This window comes from Aquila chrysaetos, chromosome 21 (assembly GCF_900496995.4).
Source record: "Aquila chrysaetos chrysaetos chromosome 21, bAquChr1.4, whole genome shotgun sequence".
Taxonomy (NCBI): Eukaryota; Metazoa; Chordata; class Aves; order Accipitriformes; family Accipitridae; genus Aquila; species Aquila chrysaetos.
Genome location: NC_044024.1, coordinates 10,443,911 through 10,465,704, shown reverse-complemented (window position 1 = coordinate 10,465,704; position 21,794 = coordinate 10,443,911). Strand labels below are relative to the sequence as shown.

At 45.2% G+C, this 21,794-nt stretch overlaps 1 protein-coding gene across 2 annotated transcripts; it reads left to right on the top strand.

Annotated features, from left to right (window-relative positions):
• The first annotated feature begins 5,484 nt into the window (after positions 1-5,484).
• Positions 5,485-21,537, top strand: SLC6A14 (solute carrier family 6 member 14). 2 transcript variants are annotated; one of them, XM_029997425.1, is made up of 14 exons: positions 5,485-5,503; positions 6,616-6,784; positions 8,584-8,715; positions 10,280-10,441; positions 11,756-11,891; positions 12,651-12,783; positions 14,638-14,778; positions 15,838-16,066; positions 16,151-16,276; positions 16,368-16,486; positions 17,693-17,792; positions 18,031-18,140; positions 19,176-19,343; positions 19,948-21,537. In XM_029997425.1, the coding sequence occupies exons 2-14, from the start codon at positions 6,715-6,717 to the stop codon at positions 20,095-20,097; spliced, it is 1,776 nt and encodes a 591-aa protein (XP_029853285.1). In that variant the 5' UTR covers positions 5,485-5,503; positions 6,616-6,714; the 3' UTR covers positions 20,098-21,537. The 2 variants fall into 2 exon arrangements, with proteins under 2 accessions (XP_029853285.1, XP_029853283.1); XM_029997423.1 differs by lacking the exon at positions 5,485-5,503 and adding an exon at positions 5,789-5,895.
• The last annotated feature ends 257 nt before the right edge of the window (positions 21,538-21,794 follow it).

Here is a 21,794-nt window from a genome sequence, read left to right as displayed (position 1 = left end):
AGCCTGCCAAAAATGCCCAAAGGCAAATTTGCTTTCCATATAGTTTCAAGTCTCCGCCCTCAAATATAAAAAAGGGATTTTCCTAAGAGCATGACTTAGAAGGCTTATGCATTTTGCTCTTAAAGCAGTTTTGCAGCTGTTCTGTTGTGAGGAGATGAGCGAGTGAACTTTCAGCTGCCTCTTTTGGGTTATGATAGCAGACTGTCCATAGAGGCAAGTAGCTCAGTAGGAATGACCTTGCTGCACTTCTCACCTCTGAGTTGGTCACATAGATGAATCCAAAAGTGCTGAAGTTGGGGAAAAATCTGATCAAGCACCAATCGTTGAGATTAGGCCAATACAGGTCTTTAATATGATTACATAATGTATAATAGAGTGTATTATTTAGTATTACATTAGTGAATCAAACTCTTCAGACATTACTGAAAACTTTCAATAGCCCCTTTCTAAGTTTCTGAATCAAATTTTCTTAGAATTTCTGTTCCATTAAACCTTTAATGAAAATGAACTTGTGGCTTGAGATCCAAACGGAGTAGATGTGTGCTTCCTGATGGCCTGTTGAACAGCAGCAATGAACATCCCAGCAATACAGAACTGATAAAGAAGGAAAACAGATCCAGGAAGAAGGATGTATAAAAGATCATCTCCTTCTACCATGAGCAAAATCTCAATCCTCACCCTAAAGGGATCAGCAGGGTTGGAAGCAGAATCTGCTTCATATCTCGGTTGTCTGGGTCATACAAACTGATGGATGGGGACCATTAGAACTAGGAAAGCCAGTATTGGCATGAGGCCTCAAGTAATTATTTTCCACTCTCCCTGTGTTTTGTTATAAACTCTGACAGTCTGCTTCCAGAAGCACCTCTCTGAAGCTGCAGATGGCTACTTCAGAAACAACTGCCTTTGTCTCTGTAATTTGCATTGCCTGTGCCCTTGACAATACCATCGTCACCTCTCCATCCTGTCTTCGTAGCAGGAGGGCCACTTCTTGCCATGCCTTCTTTCTAAATACACTTCCACCTTGCTTACAGCTGGCACACAGTGAAATAATACATTTCTCACAAGATGGAGAATGCTGCCTTACTTTCATGGGTTGTTTGACCAATGACTTTTTATTTCTTAAGTTATTGGCAAAGGTTTGTTCTAGATCACCTGCAGTTCAGTTCACGACCAAGGAAACTGGCTTGCTCGTTATCACTTCGTCTTTAAATCAAGGCTGATGCTTTCTTAAGAAGAAAGCATTAATTTAAATGTGAACTGTAGGTTTTGATTCTGTTCACCTGTAGAGGAGAGGATAATTCATGCTGCTGCAGGAGCCAACAGCTTAAATTTTCTGCCTTGCTTCACCTGTCAGTTTATAGCAATCCCTTCTGACTTTCTGATCCTCTCTTCTACAGAGTGCAACATGGCTGTGGAGTTCTGGATGACAGTAAATACGTGCTGTTGAGGATGGTTAGATGGTTTATGTCATCTTCCTCAGATTCTGAAGTCCAAGGTAGAGTGGTTTTGTTTGATTTGGGTTTTTTTTGTTTGGGTTTGTTTGGTTAGAGGTTTTTTGGTTTTGTTTTCATGGGGGTTTTTTTGTTGGTTTTTTGTTTGGTTGGTTTGGTTTGGTTGTTTGGGTTTTTTTTTTCTTTCTGGTTGCTTGGTTTACTGCCATTTGGTTACCTGATGTTTGCCTGTAGCTGTAGGGAAGCTGCTGTGCTGATGCTGGAATAAAATAGGAGGGGACTGTTTCTGTCAGCCAGCAAATACAGCTATGGTGTCCCTCACTGCCATCTTTGCCTTTGTGGATAGGTGCTAGCATCCTTGTCATGGCCTTCTAATGCACACTGGCATATGCCTTATTGTTCAGAGGTATGGAGCTGGTTCATAACACCACACTAGGTACCATGGGGCAAGTGTCATGTAGCTGCACTCACAGGCATACCAGAATGGCAGATGTGTGTAGTTTGATTCCTGTGGCAGGGATCTCGACGGATAAAATGTGTCAATCTGTAGGTAGCCAGGCCCAGCTCCATCAGCTTTTCACGTAGCATCCTTGTGTGCTGCTGGTGGGTTTGACTGTTAGCCTTGCAGAACACCAATAATTATTCCTGCACTTGAGCTCTTGTTTATTTTGGGCTCTCAGCTAGGGCAGACGTTATTTTGAACTACATGATTCATGTCTGGTAGGTGGACACTTCCACGTGCAGCTGCCAGTGCTGCTTGGTCTTCTCTGGGTGGGAGAAAACTTAATTTATTTTGAGATTCATGACTCTATTTTGAGGACTCGTGCATGTTAGAGATGGCAAGGCTGCAGGCATCTCTTGTGTTCACTCTTGCTCCTCTTCTGGATCACTTTATCCTAGAAAGGACTGCCTGCCTTGTAGACACACCAGTGATTTCCTTTTACCACTTTAATGCCAGGATTAGTGCTATTCTAAAGCTGTTGCTTCTATGTGCAGAGTGGTTTTTCTGGTCTTTAGCTCCAGCCAGTTGGGAATGGGAGAGGTAAAGGAGTCCCAGCTTTGTCTGCTGAATTGGTTTTGAATTTGTGTGCCAGGTGCCGACATTAGTAAGCACTGCTATCACAGAAAATACAGATTAGGAAACAGAATTTACTCATCGTGTTCTTAAATAAGCACACCGAACACATCTACTTCACCGCCATAGCTGTGTTTGTGTTAGCTAAGGGCAATACCCAACATCTGATAATAGCACTGGTGCGACTGAATGGAAAACATGGGTATCTCACTGCTCCTAGGAAATGTCCAAATTGTTTGCTGTGTAGTCAGCATGTTAAGGTTATCATTAATGGTTGGGGTGGGTTTTTTTCCTTTTCTATTTTTTCCCCCTTTCTTTTTTTCCCCCCCATTGGATTAACAGAGTGTTCAGTAAGTGGAGTTCATAGTAATCCAGGGGTGCTTTCCAAAGAAAAGAGGTTACTTAGATACCTCAGTTATGCTGCTGGTCAGGAGATGGGATATGTCATCTGTGGCAGAACCAAGCTGGCTTTGGTTTGCTGGTTGTTATCTCTGTCTTTCTAGCTGAGACATTCCAGCGGTAACTGGTTCGTAGGGTGCTTGGCCGATGGGTGGCTATGCTAGCTGTGAGGAACCAGCCTTCAGGGCTCAACCTGATGGCCTCAACCTCTAGTGAATGCAAATCAAACTGCTGTGCTATTCAGCTGCATAGCTAACAGGGAGGCAAAAAAAGCCCCTGCTTCAGGCGCAATTCTCTTCTTAATGATACTCATCTCTCCACTGATCACGCCTGGAATTATGACTGTGCTGTGATTTTTATTTTTCCTCTTTAAATACAGAAAATGCATTAGAAATGAACATTCACATGGTCAGAAACAGAACACATGCCAGGAGTGGTACCTCCAGTATAGTTTTACTTTTAGTCATCTTGAGTTACACAGAGAGAATGCCAGTCAATGACTCCGCAACATTACAACATGCACTTAATCCTAATAAGGAGGGAGAGGCTGTGGCTAACAGGTTGTTTTTCATCTCATTTCATTTCTAAACAAGCTGATAGCCAATTCTGAATCATGAGTTTGGAAGAGAACTCAGTGCTTTTGTCAGGCCCAGCATTGTTTACAGGAACACTTTTGTTTCCCCTGGGGTAGACGGTGACCCACAGATACTGAAGTTACCCAAAATCCAACACCAAACCATGCTATCTCATTTTATTTCAAATTCATAACTCAAATCGGGATTGTCAAAAAGGTTCATTTAGTTTATGTACAGTTCAAATAGGCTTTAGAAGATTATTGACTGATTTCTCAGTGTGTCCTCGGTGGGGGTGGGTTTTGTATTATTTCGTACAGAACTAGCCTGAAGGTTTGTGTTTGGCATTGTGGCTTGGCCACTTGAATCCAGAATTCCCAGGCAGCCTGTGAAGGAGTATTTTCTCAAATTTTTATTTATTTTCCCCAAAGCTTGTGTCCTGCCAGGAAGCTACCTTGTACTGGCTTTTGGTTCCAAAGATAGAGTATCCTGGCATCCCTCCAGTTTCTAAAACAGAAGTGTCCTAGAGAACCTGCTGCACAGGGTGATAAAATACAATCTGGTTTTACCTTCCTACCTATCACACTCTGTCCCACTGTCATGGTTTAAACCATGTTGCCAGCTGGCAACTAAGCACCACGCAGCCACTTGCTCACTCCCCCCGCCCCTCCAGTGGGATGGGGGAGTGAATTGAAGAAAAAGTAAAACTCGTGGGTTGGGATAAAGACAGTTTAATGGGACAGAGAGGAAGAAAATAATAATAATAATAATGATAATAATAATAAAATGACAATAATAATAATGAATTAGGATATACAAAACAAGTGATGCACAATGCAATTGCTCACCACTTGCTGACTGATGCTCAGGTAGTTCCCAAGCAGCGATCTGTCCCCCTGGCCAACTCCCCCCAAGTTTATATACTGGGCATGACATCACATGGTATGGAATACCCCTTTGGCCAGTTTGGGTCAGCTGTCCTGGCTGTGTCCCCTCCCAGCTTCTTGTGGCCCTCCAGCCTTCTTGCTGGCTGGGCACGAGAAGCTGGAAAACGCTTGACTGAGTATAAACACTATTTAGCAACAACTGAAAACATCAGTGTGTTATCAACATTCTTCTCCTACTAAATCCAAAAAGTAACGCTATACTGGCAACTAGAAAGAAAATTAACTCTATCCCAGCTGAAACCGGGACACCCACACACTTCTCACTTCTGGTACACCACTTAGTCGTGACTACATCGAGCCATGCTGAGTAGCACTTTACTCAACAAGAAGTCCCACCAATTGAGGACAGAAAGTGTGTTTGTCACGGTGTGGATCTGGAAGAGCCATGGAAAAGAGGAGTTAGAAACGGAGGAGCGCAATTAAGCAGCCAGCCACCAGTGTCCCCTTGTGCCTGTTCGGGGAGTGTGCTTTGGCCAGCGTCCTCCTGCGTGTCCTTAGGGGATGCCTGGGGAAGGTCGCTTTGGTGGGTGAATCCGGGGAGTGCTTCAGAAAAAGTCTTTGAGTCGTTGCTCGTTAAATTCCTCCTCTGGCGATGGCTTCGCTTTTATGACCTGCCCTTTCTGTGCCCCTCGGGTAGGTGGAAGGTGTATTTAGAAGCTGAAATTTCCATGCCGGTTAACCCCCTTGTGCCCTTTGCTTTCGTGCGTCGCCTGGGCCGGACTCCAGCATGGAGCAGGTTAAGAAGGAACGAGAGGCGGGTGTGGGTGGGGAGGGAGCCACGAGCGGGTCTCCCGCGAGTGAACAGTGAACGTAGGTGAGGCAGGTGGGTAGCGCCTCTGTGGGGAGGGGTAGGGAGGCAGCGGGGTCCGTGCGTGACGGGGAGTCGGCAGCCCTGTGGGCAGCAGGCAAGGGGGTGGGAGCGTGGGTAGGTACTGGCGGAGGGAAGGGGAAGGTGGGGGGCAAGGCGGCGGGCAGGCGGGGGCGCCGGGAGGGCTGAAGAGCCCGGGCTGAGGCAGCGAGCGCGGGCGGTGCGCGGCAGGGGAAGTGGGTCGGGGGAAGGTGAGGAGCGGAGGGCGTGCGGAGGGCAGGGGGTGTTTAGGAGGGGAAGTGGGCAGGCGGCCGGGCAGGGTTAGGCGGCCGGGCGGGTGTTCCCGAGGAAGTGGGCGCGGGGCTGGAGGAGGGTCGGCGGGCGGGGGCGCGGCGGGGAAGCGGGCACGGGGCCGGGGCGGGCGGCCGGGGGGTGCCCCGGGGGCGGGAGGTGCCGCCCCGCCCGGGCCGTGGGGCAGCCCAGGGGCTGCGGTTCCCGGCAGGGCGGCGGGGGGCGGGCGGGAGGCGGTGGCTCCGATAAAGGGCCGGGCGCCGGCCGGCGCGGGCAGAGCGGAGCGGCCTCGGCAGCGGCGGCTATGGGGATGCTCAGCCTGCCGGGCTTCCTCTCCTGCGGGAAGAAGAAGGTGAGGCGGCCGCGGGGGGTGGCCGGCCGGGGGCACCCGGGCAGGTAGGGGGAACCTGGGCAGGTATGAAAGCACCTGGGCAGGTGTGGGAGAACACAGGCAGGTGTGGGCGCATCTGAGCGGGAAGGGTATGGAGGTGCCCAGGTAGGCGTAGGGGCACTCGGGCAAGTAGGGTGCAGGTACCTGGGCAGCTATGGACGCACTGGGCAGGTGAGGTATGGTGCACCTGGCCAGGTATGAAATTAACTGGGCAGGTGAGACCTGGACAGGTATGGGAATATGGGGGCACTGGGGTAGGCAAAGAGGGATGAGCACCCGGGCAGGTATGGGGGCATCAGGGCAGGTCTGAAGTCGGCATAGAGGTGTGCGCTGGGGTGAATGTCTGAACAGGTGTGGGGATCTGGGCACGTGCAGGGGCGGAGTAGGGGAGTCCACTGGAGCTGCAGCCCCCAGGAGCTGACAGCACAGGGGACTAAGGTAGGAGCCGGGCAAAACTGGCCATGAAGGCTGTTTGGGCTCTCTGGTGGGACCCTCCCTCACAGGTCCGTGCTGTCCTGTCACAGGGATCAGCTGGACTGACAGCCCACGTGGCTCTGCCCACCCTGTCTAGCTGCCCTGCCCAGCGACACCAAAGTGCTGCTCTGGACAGAGAAATGAGGATATGACTGCCCCGCTCGCCTATGGGGCAATCTTGAGCCTCCCTTCTTCTTCTCTTCCAAGGACTTCAGTTTGTCAAACGAAAAAGATGCCCACGCCAGTGACAGCGATGAGAACTTGGAGCGTGGCAACTGGTCAAGCAAAGGCGACTACCTGCTCTCCATGGTGGGCTACGCTGTGGGCCTGGGCAACGTCTGGCGGTTTCCCTACCTCACCTACCAGAATGGCGGAGGTACCTGTATTGAATGGCAGCGTCGGGTGGGCACACCTTGCTATCCCCAAGAGAGAGGAGGGCCAGATCCGAGGGCCAGCCGCGAGGTCAGGCGCGTTTTGTCAAAGCTGGATGTGAGCATCACCCTGGGAACTGGGATAGTGCCCGCTGATGGGAATGGGAAGAGGAGGAGGAGGCATCCCTGTGCTTTTCGGGTACCAGCTGAGGAGACAAATAGTATTTAGTTTTAATTGCAAAATTCTACCTGAGAATTCCAGAACTCTTCTGATTTCCTTGTGAGCAACATGCATCTTTTTGTCAATGTGCCAATACCCTCTACTTAGCTAAATAGCTGTTCTCCCTCCCCAGTGCTTACCTCCCTGATATGTTTATAGAGAGCAATTGAATCCCCTCTCAACCTTTGTTTTGCCAGGCAAACAAGCTAGGCCGGAATAATTACCCAAGCTCAATAATTATCCCCATCAGATACTTGGGAAGTGCGAGGCAGAGAGAGCCTCTACCTGCTTGCACAATGAGCTAGTGGCAAAGCCAAACAGAGGCCACCGGCTTCCCCGGCTGCTATTCCAGAGTTCTGTCTACTTGCCAGGCAACCACTGGTAATTAAAGAGAACGTAAACGCCAAGTAACTGCAGAGGACTTGCTCGTATGTACTTATTTGCTCTGCCTAACAGTCGTTGGAAGTCAAATTCTGGACTGTAAACGCAGCACTGCCCATACAACTGCACTGCATGTGCACAAGGTGGCATTCATGGTACAGGAGTTTTACTGGAGCGAGTTTGGCTGGCTTGTATTACTTATGAATAATGAAGAAAATTGTGAAGACAAAATAACTCGTGATATCAGCTCTTCAACTAGATGTTTCTTTTCTTATGTGCTGCAGCAGAAAGCTTTGCATTTTAAGCATATTCGTGCTGCTGCTTCTGTCCTGCTCTGTGCCCCTTGCCCATGATTGATAAAGACAACTGTTACATCCTTGTTTCGAAACACAGGAGTAATCCAGTTAATTCTGTGGGACTATTTACTTCCTTAAATTACAGCACGTATTTGCAGTTCCTTGCACAACTGGGTCCTCGATTGCTTGAAGTTCACTGAGGGAGGAGAGGACAGATTTCTGCGGGGATATCAGGTCACGCTTAGGAAACCTGTGCTCTCACTTTCCATATCTTTTGCGCACACGCCAAGACGTGCCAGTCCCTTTCACAGAACAGGGCTCACATTGATATCAGGTTAATGTGCACTTCAAAATGGCCTCGAACAAGAGCCACGCTGCGATGCTGTTTGACACAGGAGTCAGCCAACCATAGAAAATAATTTTCATGCTTGGACGTCCAGTAGCTACTCTAACAGGGCAGTTGCAAATCACAGCTAAGTACGTGAAGGAATGGGTCTGTTCCTTTTTAAACTAAAAGCTGGAAGATGAAATAGAAAGCAGGCAAAGCCGATGGTACCTACAGCTGAGCAGTGTCCCTGCTTGTATGAGAGCAGTATGTCTTTAAGAGTTTTTGTAAAATCCTTTGAACTCTATAAAAGAGAAGCCATCCCATGTAAATCACCAGTTCTCCTGGTAATCTGTGTCTCTTCATCGCAGGTACTGTTTAGCCTTAGAGAAAACAGGAATTAGAAACAAATCTCTCTATTCTGCAAAAAGCAAAAAAAACCCCACAGTGGGATATTTGAGGCGGGGGGGGGGGGGGGGGGGAAGGGGAGTATAAAATGTGGTGGAACTGTGGTGAATACTGAAAGATTCATTGTTTTCCCTGTGTGTGTGTTTGTGGGTTTTCTTCCCTCTCTCCCCTCAGGTGCTTTTCTAATCCCATACACCCTGATGTTGGCCTTAGCTGGCTTGCCCTTATTTTTCATGGAATGTTCCCTTGGGCAGTTTGCCAGTCTAGGGCCAATTTCCGTCTGGAGAATATTACCATTGTTTCAAGGTTGGTATTGTTATGTTTCCTTAGATCTTTTTTATGCTACTAATAAGCAGATGTGAAATAATGATTTCTTCACAAAGTTACTAATTCTGAGAAGCCGGTTTCTGTGTAGAGAATATTCCCAAGCTTACGAGGTCAGCATTACGTTCTCAAGTAGAAATTCCTTATTACTCAATTAATAAACAGATCTAGATTAAAGATTTCCCCAAAAAAGGTTGTCAGTTGTGAGAGGTTTTATCAATGATTCTTCTGGTGTTTACAAAGCACACCACCCTAACTGCAGCTGTCCAGGCAGAGGGAAATCACCCTGTTTGCTCTGTGAGGGAAAACCTCAGTTAACACCTTGTACTGCATGCAACAGTCAGAAAATCACTTTTAGAAATTAACTTTATCGCTGTTTCTTTACACTTTACGTCCTATATAGCTTGCAAGGCAGTTCATGTTGGATGGGCTAATTCTGTATTTGGCTGCCAGCATTGGCACAGGCACGTGGGTCTGACTGATTAATGAATGCTGTGCACATATTCATCCCACTCATTGCCTTGTGAGTCATCTGCTGGTGTGATAAAATAGGCTAGACTCCGACTTTGTAATGTGACGTGCCTTTTGTGATAAGAGAAATAGTTGCATTCTGTAACAATAGTTTGCCTGTCTCTGTGAGGGTTTGAATTTCATAGGTGATTCCTGTGTTTGGAAACAATTAACCATGTGCTTTACTCACTCCTATACATCCGGTGTAAAGGACTATGGGATTGGTCTTGTTTGTCTTCCTCTTTATCTACCAGAGGAATTAATGTAGGAACAAGGAATTTTCTTTCTGATGCAATAAGAACATTACTTGCCACCTTCTACAGAAACAAAAGGGATTACAGTCTGGCTGGTTGCCTGAACGCTTACTCTTTTTGCCAGTCTCTGTTCTGCAGCACAAGCAACCTTTCAGGAGAGCAGTGTATATTTAACTTTAAAGCAGCAGTCTATAGACACATTAAATCTTTTATGTGTCTGTGAAGATATAAACTTAAATATAGTCTGTAAGATGTTTAGGACAGTTTGGCAGACTTTCCCAAACTTGCAGAACAATGTTCATTTTAACAAAGGAGGGGAACAGTATTATTGGCACAGATTTACTGTTCTGTGTTGCTTCTCATTTATTAGCAAAACCATTCATTACAGTGGGATCTTTAAAATGGCTTAGTCAGTCCTAGTGTAGTTTCTTTTATTTTACTAAGCAATCAAAGCTTCCCACTGAACTGGGAAAGAATAAAATATTGAATTTCTCCTTTAGACTTGGACTTAGCAACTAGTCCAATTTTTCTGTGGGCCTCATTCAAATTCTGTGTCAAAACCATATTTGAGATGGTCAGTTTGGATCACAACCCTCGTTTCATGGCTTTAGCCTTTCCCTGTTTGGTTGCTGTTAAAAATTATTTAAAAAACAAACAAAAAACCAGCTCAACTTCTTCCCAAGTAGGCTTTCAGAAGTCAAGTGAAGGCCATTCTTTTTTTTTTTTTTCTTTTCAACCCGAGTTTGGGGTAGTATAAGACATTGTGTCTTTCTCTTCCCTAGGAGTGGGCATCACAATGGTCATCATCTCAACATTTGTGGCGATCTACTACAATGTTATCATTGCTTATGCGCTCTACTACTTATTTGCCTCATTTCAAAAAGTGCTACCGTGGTCGGATTGCTTTTCCTGGGCAGATGAGTTCTGCAGCAAAACACGACTAGGTACCGTACTTAACAGATAGGACTTAATATTATTGTTTTGGATAATTGCACTTTGTACTGTTTTCTGGGAGAAATTACAGGAGCAAGACAGCTACCTGTGGCTTGAAAAATCCTTCCTGGTGTTTTGTCTCTGCACACACAGGAGTGATGCTTGTCTGCTTCCCTGGCAGTAGTTCTGGGTGCTTGGGAAATCTACAGAGAGCTGGGCTGAAACCTCCTTGTTGCATCCTTTTTATTCTCCTTTAAAACCTAGGGTTTCTTCTAGTACGTACAGTCCCCAGAAATACTGCATTCCCATTTCATCAGGCTTCGTGGCAAAGCACATACCTTCCTGTCATGAAGCAAGAGTATTGCTGTAGCTTTTATCAGAGGTTCTTTCGTTGCCCCTTGCCTTCTCTGTGGCTATGGTAATCCTGAGCACCAGTGAGGCACTGGTTTCACGCTTTATTATCTTTTAGAACATATCTCCAAAGTATTGTTCTTGATGTTTGGCAGCACATGTAGGGCCAAACACTTGTTATCTCACCAGTTTCCATATCAGACCAGTTTAAGGCAAAAGGTGAAGTTGGTGAGGGAATTAGTAGTTAGTAGCTGGAAGTGTGTTGCCAAGTGTTAATGTAATTGTAACGCTCTTAACCATATACCTGAAAATCTCTTCTAAGATTCGTAGGTTTCATAGAATGAACTTGAGATGCTTTATTTAACAAAAAGTTGATGCTTGCTTATGGGCTAAACAAAAATATTTTAGCTCAAAATGTCTAAGTGCTGGAGGAATACAAAACTGAACTGAAGAAGCTGTCCTGAAATAGGCTTTAACAAGACTTTTCCAGAAAATGCTGATATAGTGTCCTTCACTTTATATTCTGGCAAAAAAAAAGTCCCAGCCCAAAAAACCCAAACAGTGCTCACCCCGCCATGCCCCCCCCAACCCCACCCCAGGGAAACGTTCAAAGAGCTCTAGTAAGCCCTCTGCCATAATAAGATGAAGTTGCTAGAGGATGATCTGTGTGTAACCTTGGTTTGAGAAAAGGTTTTCACAGAGTAATCAAGGCTACAATCTTAACTATCCTCAGTTCTGATTTTTGCAAGTATTCTTGACAGTAAGTGAAAGGTGGAGCTGACCACACCACATTCTTGGTGTTTTGATTTACAAAGTAACAAAGTCACAGCTGCAAGTGATAGATCAGCTTTGTTTCTAAATATTGTTAGTAGGCAAACTGAAGCTGTAACTCTTTAGAAAACGTTTGCTATAATAGTCTGATTTTTATACAGTCATCACTGTGTTAACAATCCCTTTTTCTTGCTTGCTTTCAGTAAGCGACTGCAATGCAACCTTAGATGGAGAAATTATTCATGCAAACTACTCGTTCATCACAAGCAACAATCTCACATGTATAAACGGCACCATGAACTACAAACCAGTGCAATTTCCCAGTGAGCAATACTGGAAGTAAGTAAATATTTTAAAGAAATTGCTAAAAATGCATTTATTATGCATTGTGGGTTTGAATGCATCTTTTATTTTTGTCTTATCCTGCTGTCCAGAAACAATCTAGCCAAGGGAGGTGGGCATGCAAATCTGTGCAGAGGGGACTTAAAATTTAATTGATGAGTATGGGCCCTTAAAAAAAAAAAAAAAAAAAAAAAAAAGAGAGAGAGAGAGAGAGAAGCAAATGCGTCAACCTGTAGCAAACTGAAAAATACTCCAGCTTAAAGAAGTCCTCACCTCCAGAGTCGTGGTAGGGGCTACTTAGCATCTTTATGTATAGTATACACTTTTTTCAGGAGCTACTGTGCAAAATCTATTCACCTTATTCTGAATCTGGGCCTGTTGCAAAATTGCGATTTCTTTAGCCACATGGTTTCAATTTGCCTCATGTTCCTTGGGTTCCTGGGAAATGATTCTTCTCGTGGGCTCTTCTCTTGCCATCAGAATTTCATGGTTAACATGAAAGAGCTGAGGTAGGCCTGATGGAAAATGTATGGAGAGCTGAGGGCTGGTAGACTTTAAAAAGAGGGGAAAAATGCAGTTAAATATTAAATTTTTCAATGCCAATCATGCAGCTCTAACTGCATGCTCATGGAAGCTGCTGCAGGGTCTTGTAATATCTACAGAAACCAGCTCACTTCTTTCCTTCAAGAAGTAGCTGAAGGGGAGGATTGTGTGCTGCTGTCATCCTCTTCTCATTGCAGCATTTTGTGTTTTCAGTAAAGTGGCTCTTCAGCGCTCGAGTGGATTGGACGAAACCGGTAACATCGTGTGGTATCTGGCTCTCTGCCTCCTCCTGTCCTGGATGATAGTTGGAGCTGCATTGTTTAAAGGAATAAAATCTTCTGGAAAGGTAAGAGGAAGAGCAAGTAGCAGACTTTTGGCCTGATCCTGCTCTTCCAATGTCAGTTGGACTCAGGGAAGATTAGCACAAGGCAAGATGCAGTCCTAACCCACTACCCTCTGCTGGGCTCGGCATTAGACCTTTTCTCTGCTCTTCGGCTTTCGTGACTGTTACATAAAATATGAGTAAGGTGCTGATTACACAGCAATTACTTAACACATGGGTCTTTTAGCTCCACCAGGGCTGCCATGTATTTGGGGATCTTGCTGTCATGCAGGTGATTCCAGCTGAGTTTTGGCAGTCACCTGGCCTGTTATGATGGATATGTGCATGTGACTGCACATGCGTGCACACACCCTGGGAACACCCGGTAATTATTTGCACCTCCAGACTAGTTGAGATGTTTGGACAATACAGGTCAAGTCCAGCGAACAAATGTGCATGTGCAGGTTCCTGACAGATTGTGAAATGTTGTTTGTACTCAAGATTTCAAGCTGCTTTTAGGGAGCAGGTCCATAGGTGCTTGTTTTCAGGCTCTGGCTCTGCTGAGCTCCCATATCCATGTGCTGGAGCATGGCTGCCTGGAGTTTTCCTTGGGCTAGGCTGGCTCCTCTCCAGACTTCAGGCAGGATGAATTCCATTCTTCCCTGCCTGAGGCCCTTTTCCTGGTTTAGTTCCTTCCTCCCCATACTTCTTCCTTACCCCCATGTTGCATCTCCATCGGTCACTTCTTCAGTCTCTGTTGCCTTCATTCTTTCTCTCACCCTTCCTGCACTGTTTTTTGGGTTTTTTTTTCTCCTTTTGATTCCTTCTGTCATTGTGCCTTTCCATGGTTCCTTGCTGCCTGTCTTCCTTTCCTCAGTCTGATGTCTCCTCCTATTCTCCTTTTTATTTGGAGCTTTCAGCCTTCCGTCTCAGCACTTCAGGGTGGAGTATCTGTGCTTTCCCAGCCACAGTTGTTCTGCCGCATGGCTCCTCTTAAACTCGCATTCTTTGGGTTCCTGGCAATTGGCTCTTCCTGTTGTCACTTCTCTTCTGGCACGAAGGTAAGCCTCTTTGAGGACTAAGGTAAGACTCAGAAGAATCTAGCTAGACAGGAACAAGGCAAAGATGAAGAGCGGACAGAATTGACTATTCTGGGCAAATATGAAGGAGGTCTTCAGAAATGGCAGACTTGCCTTACGATGGTGCAATGCTATGGCTTGGTGTAACCAGCAGTACTGGGTCAATTATCTGTCTGCGTAACACTGAAACTAAGACTCGAGGAGCAAGAGTATTGTTGAATATAGACTGCATGATAATAGCACTGCTTAGCCCTGCTTCTAGCCTGGATCCCATCATGCTAGAAATTGTGTAGACAAATAACAAAAAAGATCTGTGTCTGAGAGAACCTAAAAGTCCTTGTTCCTGGTAAAGAAAGCTTCCAGCATGTCTTTTTTTTGGGTGTGTTTTGTTTTGTTTTTTTTTAATTAAGTCTCAGCAGGAAATAATTCCATCCTGGTCATCTAATTTTGACTGGCTTTTAGTTTGCATTTGCTAGAAGCATTACCTAGCAAGAGACCTCTGGGGTAGTTGAGTCCAGGCCTTGCTACAGTAGTAAATCATGTCAGAAAACACATATCTGAAACTGGTCAAGTGCTATCTAAAAAGTGGATATGTGGCTTGGGCCTTCTGCTTCTGCTGGAATGCAGCTCCAGAACTGGCTAAGCCAGATGGTTTAGTGCTTGGCCTGTGTTCACTTCCCTGGTCACCTGTTTTTCATTTGTACCAGCAGACCTTAGCCTAAAACCTGGCCATTCCTCCTGCACCAAGGTCTGTGCATCCCCTTGCTTCTAATGCGTGTCCCTGCCCTTCTTTCTGCAGGTCGTCTATTTCACTGCACTCTTCCCATACGTCATCCTGCTCATCTTGCTGGTGCGAGGTGCCACCCTGGAAGGTGCTCTGGATGGCATCGAATACTACATTGGGAGACAGTCCAACATCACCAAGCTGATGGAGGCAGAGGTGAGAGATAGTGTCATCCCCAGAAATGTGACACGCTTCTATGGTTCTGTGGGCTTGTCACTTAGAGAGCAACTTTTTTTATCCAGTCAGGTGCTTCTTCATGTCCTGCCCTGCATTTTGTATCTGCAGCTGTGTTCTGTTTTTTCAGCAACCCCCAGCTCTATCGGAAGTCCAAGCCCCTATTCTAGATACTCTCAACCTAAAAAAATAGCCACCTTCTGCCTCCTCCCTGCCAAACCAGACAGTGACGACAACTGTGGTATTGCCTCTGAGCAGCTCTCGCAGACTTGCTGCTGTTTCATCCTAGCAAGGCCTGCTCAGAAAGGTCTTGCTCTGGGATCAAGCATTGCTCTCATTGCATCAGTCCCACTTGCTTTGGTTACTGATAATTTCAAGGGATTTATCAGAAGGTGAAGTGACCACTGAGTTTGAAATTCAGGCTGTGCCTTGCCCAGGAAATTAGCTTGGAAAGTTAGGTGGGCCAGGAAGGGCACCTTTCACAATGGAAGCCCGGATTTTTTTTGTTCTGGCTTATGCCAACATTAGTTCAGTCTTACCAAAAGCAGACATTGAGTGCAATATTTGGTTTTGGTCGTTTATGTGAGCATTCGGCGCTAAGGGGCTGCAGCAGAGGCAGAAGTGGTTTGTCTGGGTCACAGTGTGAGGAGCATAAGTGGGAGAGCACATGGAAGTTCTCACTCCTGCAACCCTGTCCTGGTTTTCCTTATTCATTGGCACTGTGACAAGATTCATATCTCACGAGCCCACACGTGTGAATGAATGGAAGCTCTTCTTCAGGGTTAGCCCAATAAGATTTAGAGTATTTGGCAACATACTCAGGATGTGGCCTTCAGAGATCATAGAAGGTATTGTTTGTGCTTGAGACTGCAAGGTCACCAGCGTCCTATATCCCATCTACTCTAAAACATAAATGAAATAGGATTAAATATGCAGGTTAAATGTGGAAAAACCCTGGAGCTTCCACAGAGGGCCGACTTAAATGTTTCTGATATGTACTGTAAGTTAATACAATAATGCCCATGTTCTTATCGCTGGTAGGTTTGGAAAGATGCAGCCACCCAGATATTCTACTCCCTGTCCGTGGCATGGGGCGGGCTTGTTGCTTTGTCATCGTACAATAAGTTCCACAACAACTGCTACTCGGATGCTATTTTAGTTTGTGTAACCAACTGCGTCACCAGCGTATTTGCTGGGTTTGCGATATTCTCCATCTTGGGACATATGGCATTTGTGTCCGAGAGACCCGTCTCGGAGGTTGTGGACTCAGGTAAGCTGATTGTCACGCTGTCGGTATTGGGACTTGCTTTGACCAAGGCATGACAATAACCTCCTTCCTTCCACTGCTTCCCAGGATTTGATCTGGCATTTGTAGCTTACCCAGAAGCTCTCTCCAGGTTACCAGTTTCTCCTCTGTGGTCCTTCTTGTTTTTCTTCATGCTCCTGCTCTTGGGCCTTGACTCTCAGTTTGCCACCATAGGTGAGTGGGGTTTTAAGTAACCCATGGCCTTTCCAATGAACATTGCCTTTCTTAGTTGTGCTGCTCAAAACCCACGCTTCTTCCTTTGCAGAAACACTTACAACCACCATACAAGATATATATCCCAAAGTGATGAAAAAGTTAAGAATCCCTATAACCCTGGGTGTGTGCATATTGCTCTTCTTTCTCGGTCTTGTCTGTGTTACTCAGGTAAGCCATTCAATTCTTTTTTGGCTGTGGCTTTAGTTATGCTGCAAGCGATAAACTCAAGTCAAAATATCCTTTCCAACTGTTCCTGTTTGCATGGATCGATCTGAGAGAATCTTGAATTCTGCCAGTGTGCCTGGACATGCAAATAAGAAACTCCCAGAGGGAAGCTTTGAAGAACCTAAGGTTTTCTGTGATTATTGAACTGAGATGTGCTTTTAAACGGAAGGCCTGTACAGAGCCTGTGAACCATCAGCCTGATTTATTGCTCCTTGGTTCAGGAGATTCTTTGTGTAATCTCAAGCATATGCATACAGTCTGTCTGCAGTGCCGTGGGTACTGCTAATAGATGCCAATGGGATCTTTTTGTTCAGAACTGACTGCCGAACAGGACGGGATTTGAGAAACGGCCTACTCGCGTCATAAAAACCTATTAGCTCACAAGCATCTGTAGATTGTATGATTACTTCTCCTGTGTGTGTGTGTGTGTATACACGCATACATATATACACATACATAAAAGGAATTTTAAGTATACTGTGAAAATTTCTTGAGGCAATTGCTTTTAAGGATGTAAAGGTTCATTGCCATGACTCCATCTAGAAATGCAGATTTATATATGCAATTAGACTGAGAATGTGAAGGAGATAATTGGAGTGAATAGGCAGTTGTATGGTCAAGCAAACATGACGGCAGGGAAGCTTGCAAAGGTCTTAGAACACAAGAGTGTGAAAAGGCTTAAAGCTTGTTTCCTGCTCTGTGATCCTGCTATTGCATGCTGGTGTTTAAAGCTGTGTTTAACCCACGTGGAAAACTTGTGCGTGTAGGAGTATACAGGCCTACCAGAACTGATAACCAGTATAGCTGTTGCTGTAGCTCAGTGTTAAACCTTTGGCATCAGCTTTAATACAGTAAGTTCCACATTTACATTTTGCTCTCAGCTGTCTATATATACTTTGCGTGCACATGTATCTTGTTATTAATATACAGATCGACAGTATTTTGTCAGATGTGTTTTTCAACTTGACATAGAGATCTTTAAAGGAAACGATGTTCAGAAATGTGTACTTAGCCTAGAGAACTGGGAACTTCAGAAACTCAGACTGGTGATTAGTTAAACTGGCTTGAGCAACGCAACTTGTTTTATTTGCATAAAGATGTTACTGGGACTGGGTACATTTTTACCTCTTTATTTTTTTTGTTCTACAGGCAGGAATTTACTGGGTTAACCTAATAGATCACTTTTGTGCTGGATGGGGAATCCTTATTGCAGCTGTCCTGGAGATAATAGGCATCATCTACATTTACGGTAAATTATTTGCCTTGAAAATCCATGATTTGACTATGCAATCCCAGGCAGAGTGTATATTAAACATTAATTACCGCAATAAAGCATTTCTAACTTAACTAGCTGAAAAGCTTTAATGGTTACCACCAAATTGGAGAAACTGCCCTTGACCATTGCCTTTCTTCTATCCCTTGTGAGGCACCACACCTGCAAGGGAGGCACCTGCTTTACAGTGCACCCTACGCTGGTCTTTCAACAGGAGGAAACAGGTTCATTGAAGACATTGAAATGATGATTGGAAAGAAGAGCCGTTTATTCTGGCTGTGGTGGAGAATGTGCTGGTTTTTCATTACTCCTGTGCTGTTAATGGTGAGTGCAGATGACTGGATTGTGTTAGTGTGACAGAACCTATTACTTTGATATTGAAGAGGTTTCCATGTGAAGATTCAGGGCTGAATGCCCAGGCCCTATGTATAAAGAGAGGGTATGGCTGTGCCAGTGAAGCAAACTACATGCTATCTGTGCTTTCCGATACATACCGCTCCTCTCCAGGAGAGGCTGGACCTTCAGATCACTTGCTGGCGAGCTGGGTCTGCACTCTGAGGAGACACACGGAGCAACCAGGTTGTCCATCTTAGCAGCTGGATTAGTTTCATCTCCGACTGAGAAAATGTTTTGAAAACCTAGGTTTTTCCCCTTTGAGGGGAATCCCATTTTCAGGACAGATCCCTGGCTTGGGTTTGCTCTTTGGGTGTCCCGCTGTTGCCCTGTCTAACTGAGATCTTTTTATGTCATGTTATGTGTGTCTCAGTTTTTCGTTACTCCGGCACTTCTAATTGTGAGTGGTGATGGTTGATGTACGTTACTATGAGAGAATTCATTAACATCCCAAATCCAGGAGCAGTACCAAGTCACCCTGGCCAGCGCATTGCCTTTAATCTGTCCGGACTATGGTTTAGAAAATGCTGCCCCTAAAACATCTTATTTCTGCAGCAATATTTGCCAACAGTTGATCTCAGATTCTTTCCCATATGCCTGTAAATAGCGGAACATGGGAACATATAAAACATCCAGACAAAGGTACTGGGCTCATCCAGCAACTTGCATATTCTCCAACATGAGATTTCAACAGAACCCAGAGATCACGTTCTCTTTAAGCAGAGATGTACCTAAAGTGTTAGGGTGCGTATCGGTGTTGTCTTTCAGCCCTGTCCTTCAGTCTTGCTGCTTGGCCGTGACTGAACACCGAATCCTGCCCAACTGTTCTTGCACTCAGAAAGCAAGAGGGAAATGTGCAGAATTTGTAGATGGCCCTTTTTCTTAAACCAACTTGGAAATATGGTGCAAGTTCAAGTTAGCTGGACAACTGCTTTTCTCTCTTAATCCCTTTGCCATTTTTTATAGGCAATTTTGGTCTGGTCTTTGGTCACGTTTTCACCTCCCACTTACGGCTCGGTGTTATATCCAGCCTGGGGAACTGCCGTTGGCTGGTGCATGATCATCTTCTGCGTCATCTGGATTCCCATCGCTGCTATTCTAAAAATAGTTAAAGCTGAAGGAAACCTTTGTCAGGTAAGGGTGCAAAAAAGGTGTCATAGCCTCAAGTCTTGCTTTCCTTGGCGTTGTCAGGAACACCTGTGCTGTCTTCTCCAACACACGTTCAGTACCTTGAGGTGTTTGTTAATTGGATTTTTAGACCAAAACACCCCTCTGGTAGTTGCATCAGAGGCAAATTTACCCTACTGTGTTCAGATAAGAAGATAAAGCCTAATTCTCTGGGAGTGCAGCCACGCATTCAACGGTGATTTTCATGGTTTCTGCTGTTATTCCAGCTGCTTTAAATTCTCTGAAGAATTTCTATCTCTTCCTATCCCCATATCATTGTCTGGAGTTTTGCCTCCCATTCCTCACAGAAACGAGCAAGTGCAAGATCTGATGTATGCTCTTCTTGCCAAGCTTTGCCAAAGAGTCCTGTTGGTCACAGCTTTCCCGGCTTGTTTGACTTCAGTGTCCAGAATCCACTGAACCCAAGGACATTTGGAATGATTTTTAATAACTTTGATTTGTTTGCCATTTGTTGAGTTGCAGAGTATGTTTAAAGTTACAGCTTTACTGAACTTTCACAATAGCCCAGACTAAGGTAAGACATTAAATGCTCTTGTTTTTTGCTTTTCAGCGCATTGTAAGCTGTTGCAGGCCCGCTGCAAACTGGGGTCCCTACCTGGAATGTAACAGAGGAGAAAGATACAGCCATGTCGTAGATTCCAAAAAGGAAAAGGAACACGAGATTCCTACCGTGTCTGGCTTCGTATACACTCAACAATGAGATGGCCATTTGGATGACAAATTTTTAACCTACGTGTGCTTTTTTTCTTTAATTATTAGAAAGTGACTGTGCAAAACAACAACAACAAAAAGCAAATCAACCCCCTGCCCTTCAAAACCCTGCCCCCAAATGAAAGCCAGCTGTATTATTTATTTTTGGTGCCGTATGCTTGGGGAGGAATAGCTAAATTAGACACTGAGATCTCCCCAGAGATTTAGGTGGAGAGGGCAGGAAAATGCATTGCAGGCTTGCCAGGCTGATGGACTGGACACGCTTAACCCCATCCAACCAGTATCCAGCTGGACTGCAGATACGGTTGTAGAAGAGAATAAAGACACATTCTGGTGCTTCCCAGCTACAGGAAATTTGAGCCAAAAGGTGCTGTGCTTGCATGCCCCAATGTGCTATGGGCAGTTACTACCTTCTGCTGTGCTTTGCCACCCACAGTGGTGTGAGGTTGGCAGAGAGGTGAATGGGTGTGCTGCTGCCTGGGACTGTAGCTCAGGGAACAGGAATAATTTTGCTCTGTCTAAGCCTTGCCCAGTGCTGTGAGGCTGCTCAGGATTTGATGTTGACTACAGTGTGTGTGTGTTTTGTCTGTGCATCTAAATACTGAGTGGCAAAAAATTGCCACCACAGGAAATAAGGCCTTAACATGGTGAAGAGCAGGCTTCCTTCTATTTCTCATTATTCCCCTTGGGATCCCCAAAGAGCCATCTTCTGTGTCATGCCCCATGCTCAGCATTCATCTGTCTGTAATTCAAAAATCCTATGTTTCCATACCCTGTTATTAGGCTCTGCAGAATGAAATAGTAACTATTGAATTCTGTTACATCTGCTCTCCTACACTCACCAAGGCTTTACCTATCAGTTTGTTTTCTGCATCTTTCACTCAGGCTTGGGTTTTCCTTTCCAAAGGAGACTCAAAGTGCTTTTTAAAGACTCAGTGTTGTCAGTGTTGCAGTAGAGCCAAAAGAAGCAGAACTTTACCCCGAGTGAAGGTTACAACTGCCTTGTAGCGCTGTTACTCCAAAACTTGCTGAAATCATGAGATTATTGAAAACATAGGAAATTTGTAATGCATTTGGGAACACAGACTTACGCTCCTACCTAGGCAGGAGGGGGTTAGTTTAAGAGAACCTGACTTCACTCGTAATACAAGTGAATTCCTCATAAAGGAAAAAAAGATCTATGGATTGAATGAATACATTTTGTATGCTGAGGAACATCTCTCATACTGTGATAATGCTTCCTTGGGAACAGCGCAGCAGGGTTTCTAGCTGTCACTTCCTCTCAGGGCTTTGTCACTCTTTCTGGACATGAAGGAGTGTGGATAGTGGCTTGTTGCCCAAGCTGCATACCTTGGTGTATGTTTTATACTGGTGTTTTTGTGACAAATCAACACTTTATGGCAAATAAAATGTGATTTTCTGTTTTTAATGGTTTTGGAGCTGGAAAATGAGATTTTAGCCTTTTGTATGGGGGGGGGGGGGGGCAGTTGGTGGGAAGGGAAGTACCATCAACTCTTCCGTGATCCTAAACCTTTGGGGGATTGAACTGGAAGGATTCAACCTCCAGGAAGCCCTTTCTTATAGAAGTTAGGATCTAGTGCAATAGCCCTGTTTTGGAGTGGACTCAAAAAATACAGAAACTAATTGAGGAGGGATTTATCGAAAGGACTGTGGGATTTGAGCCTG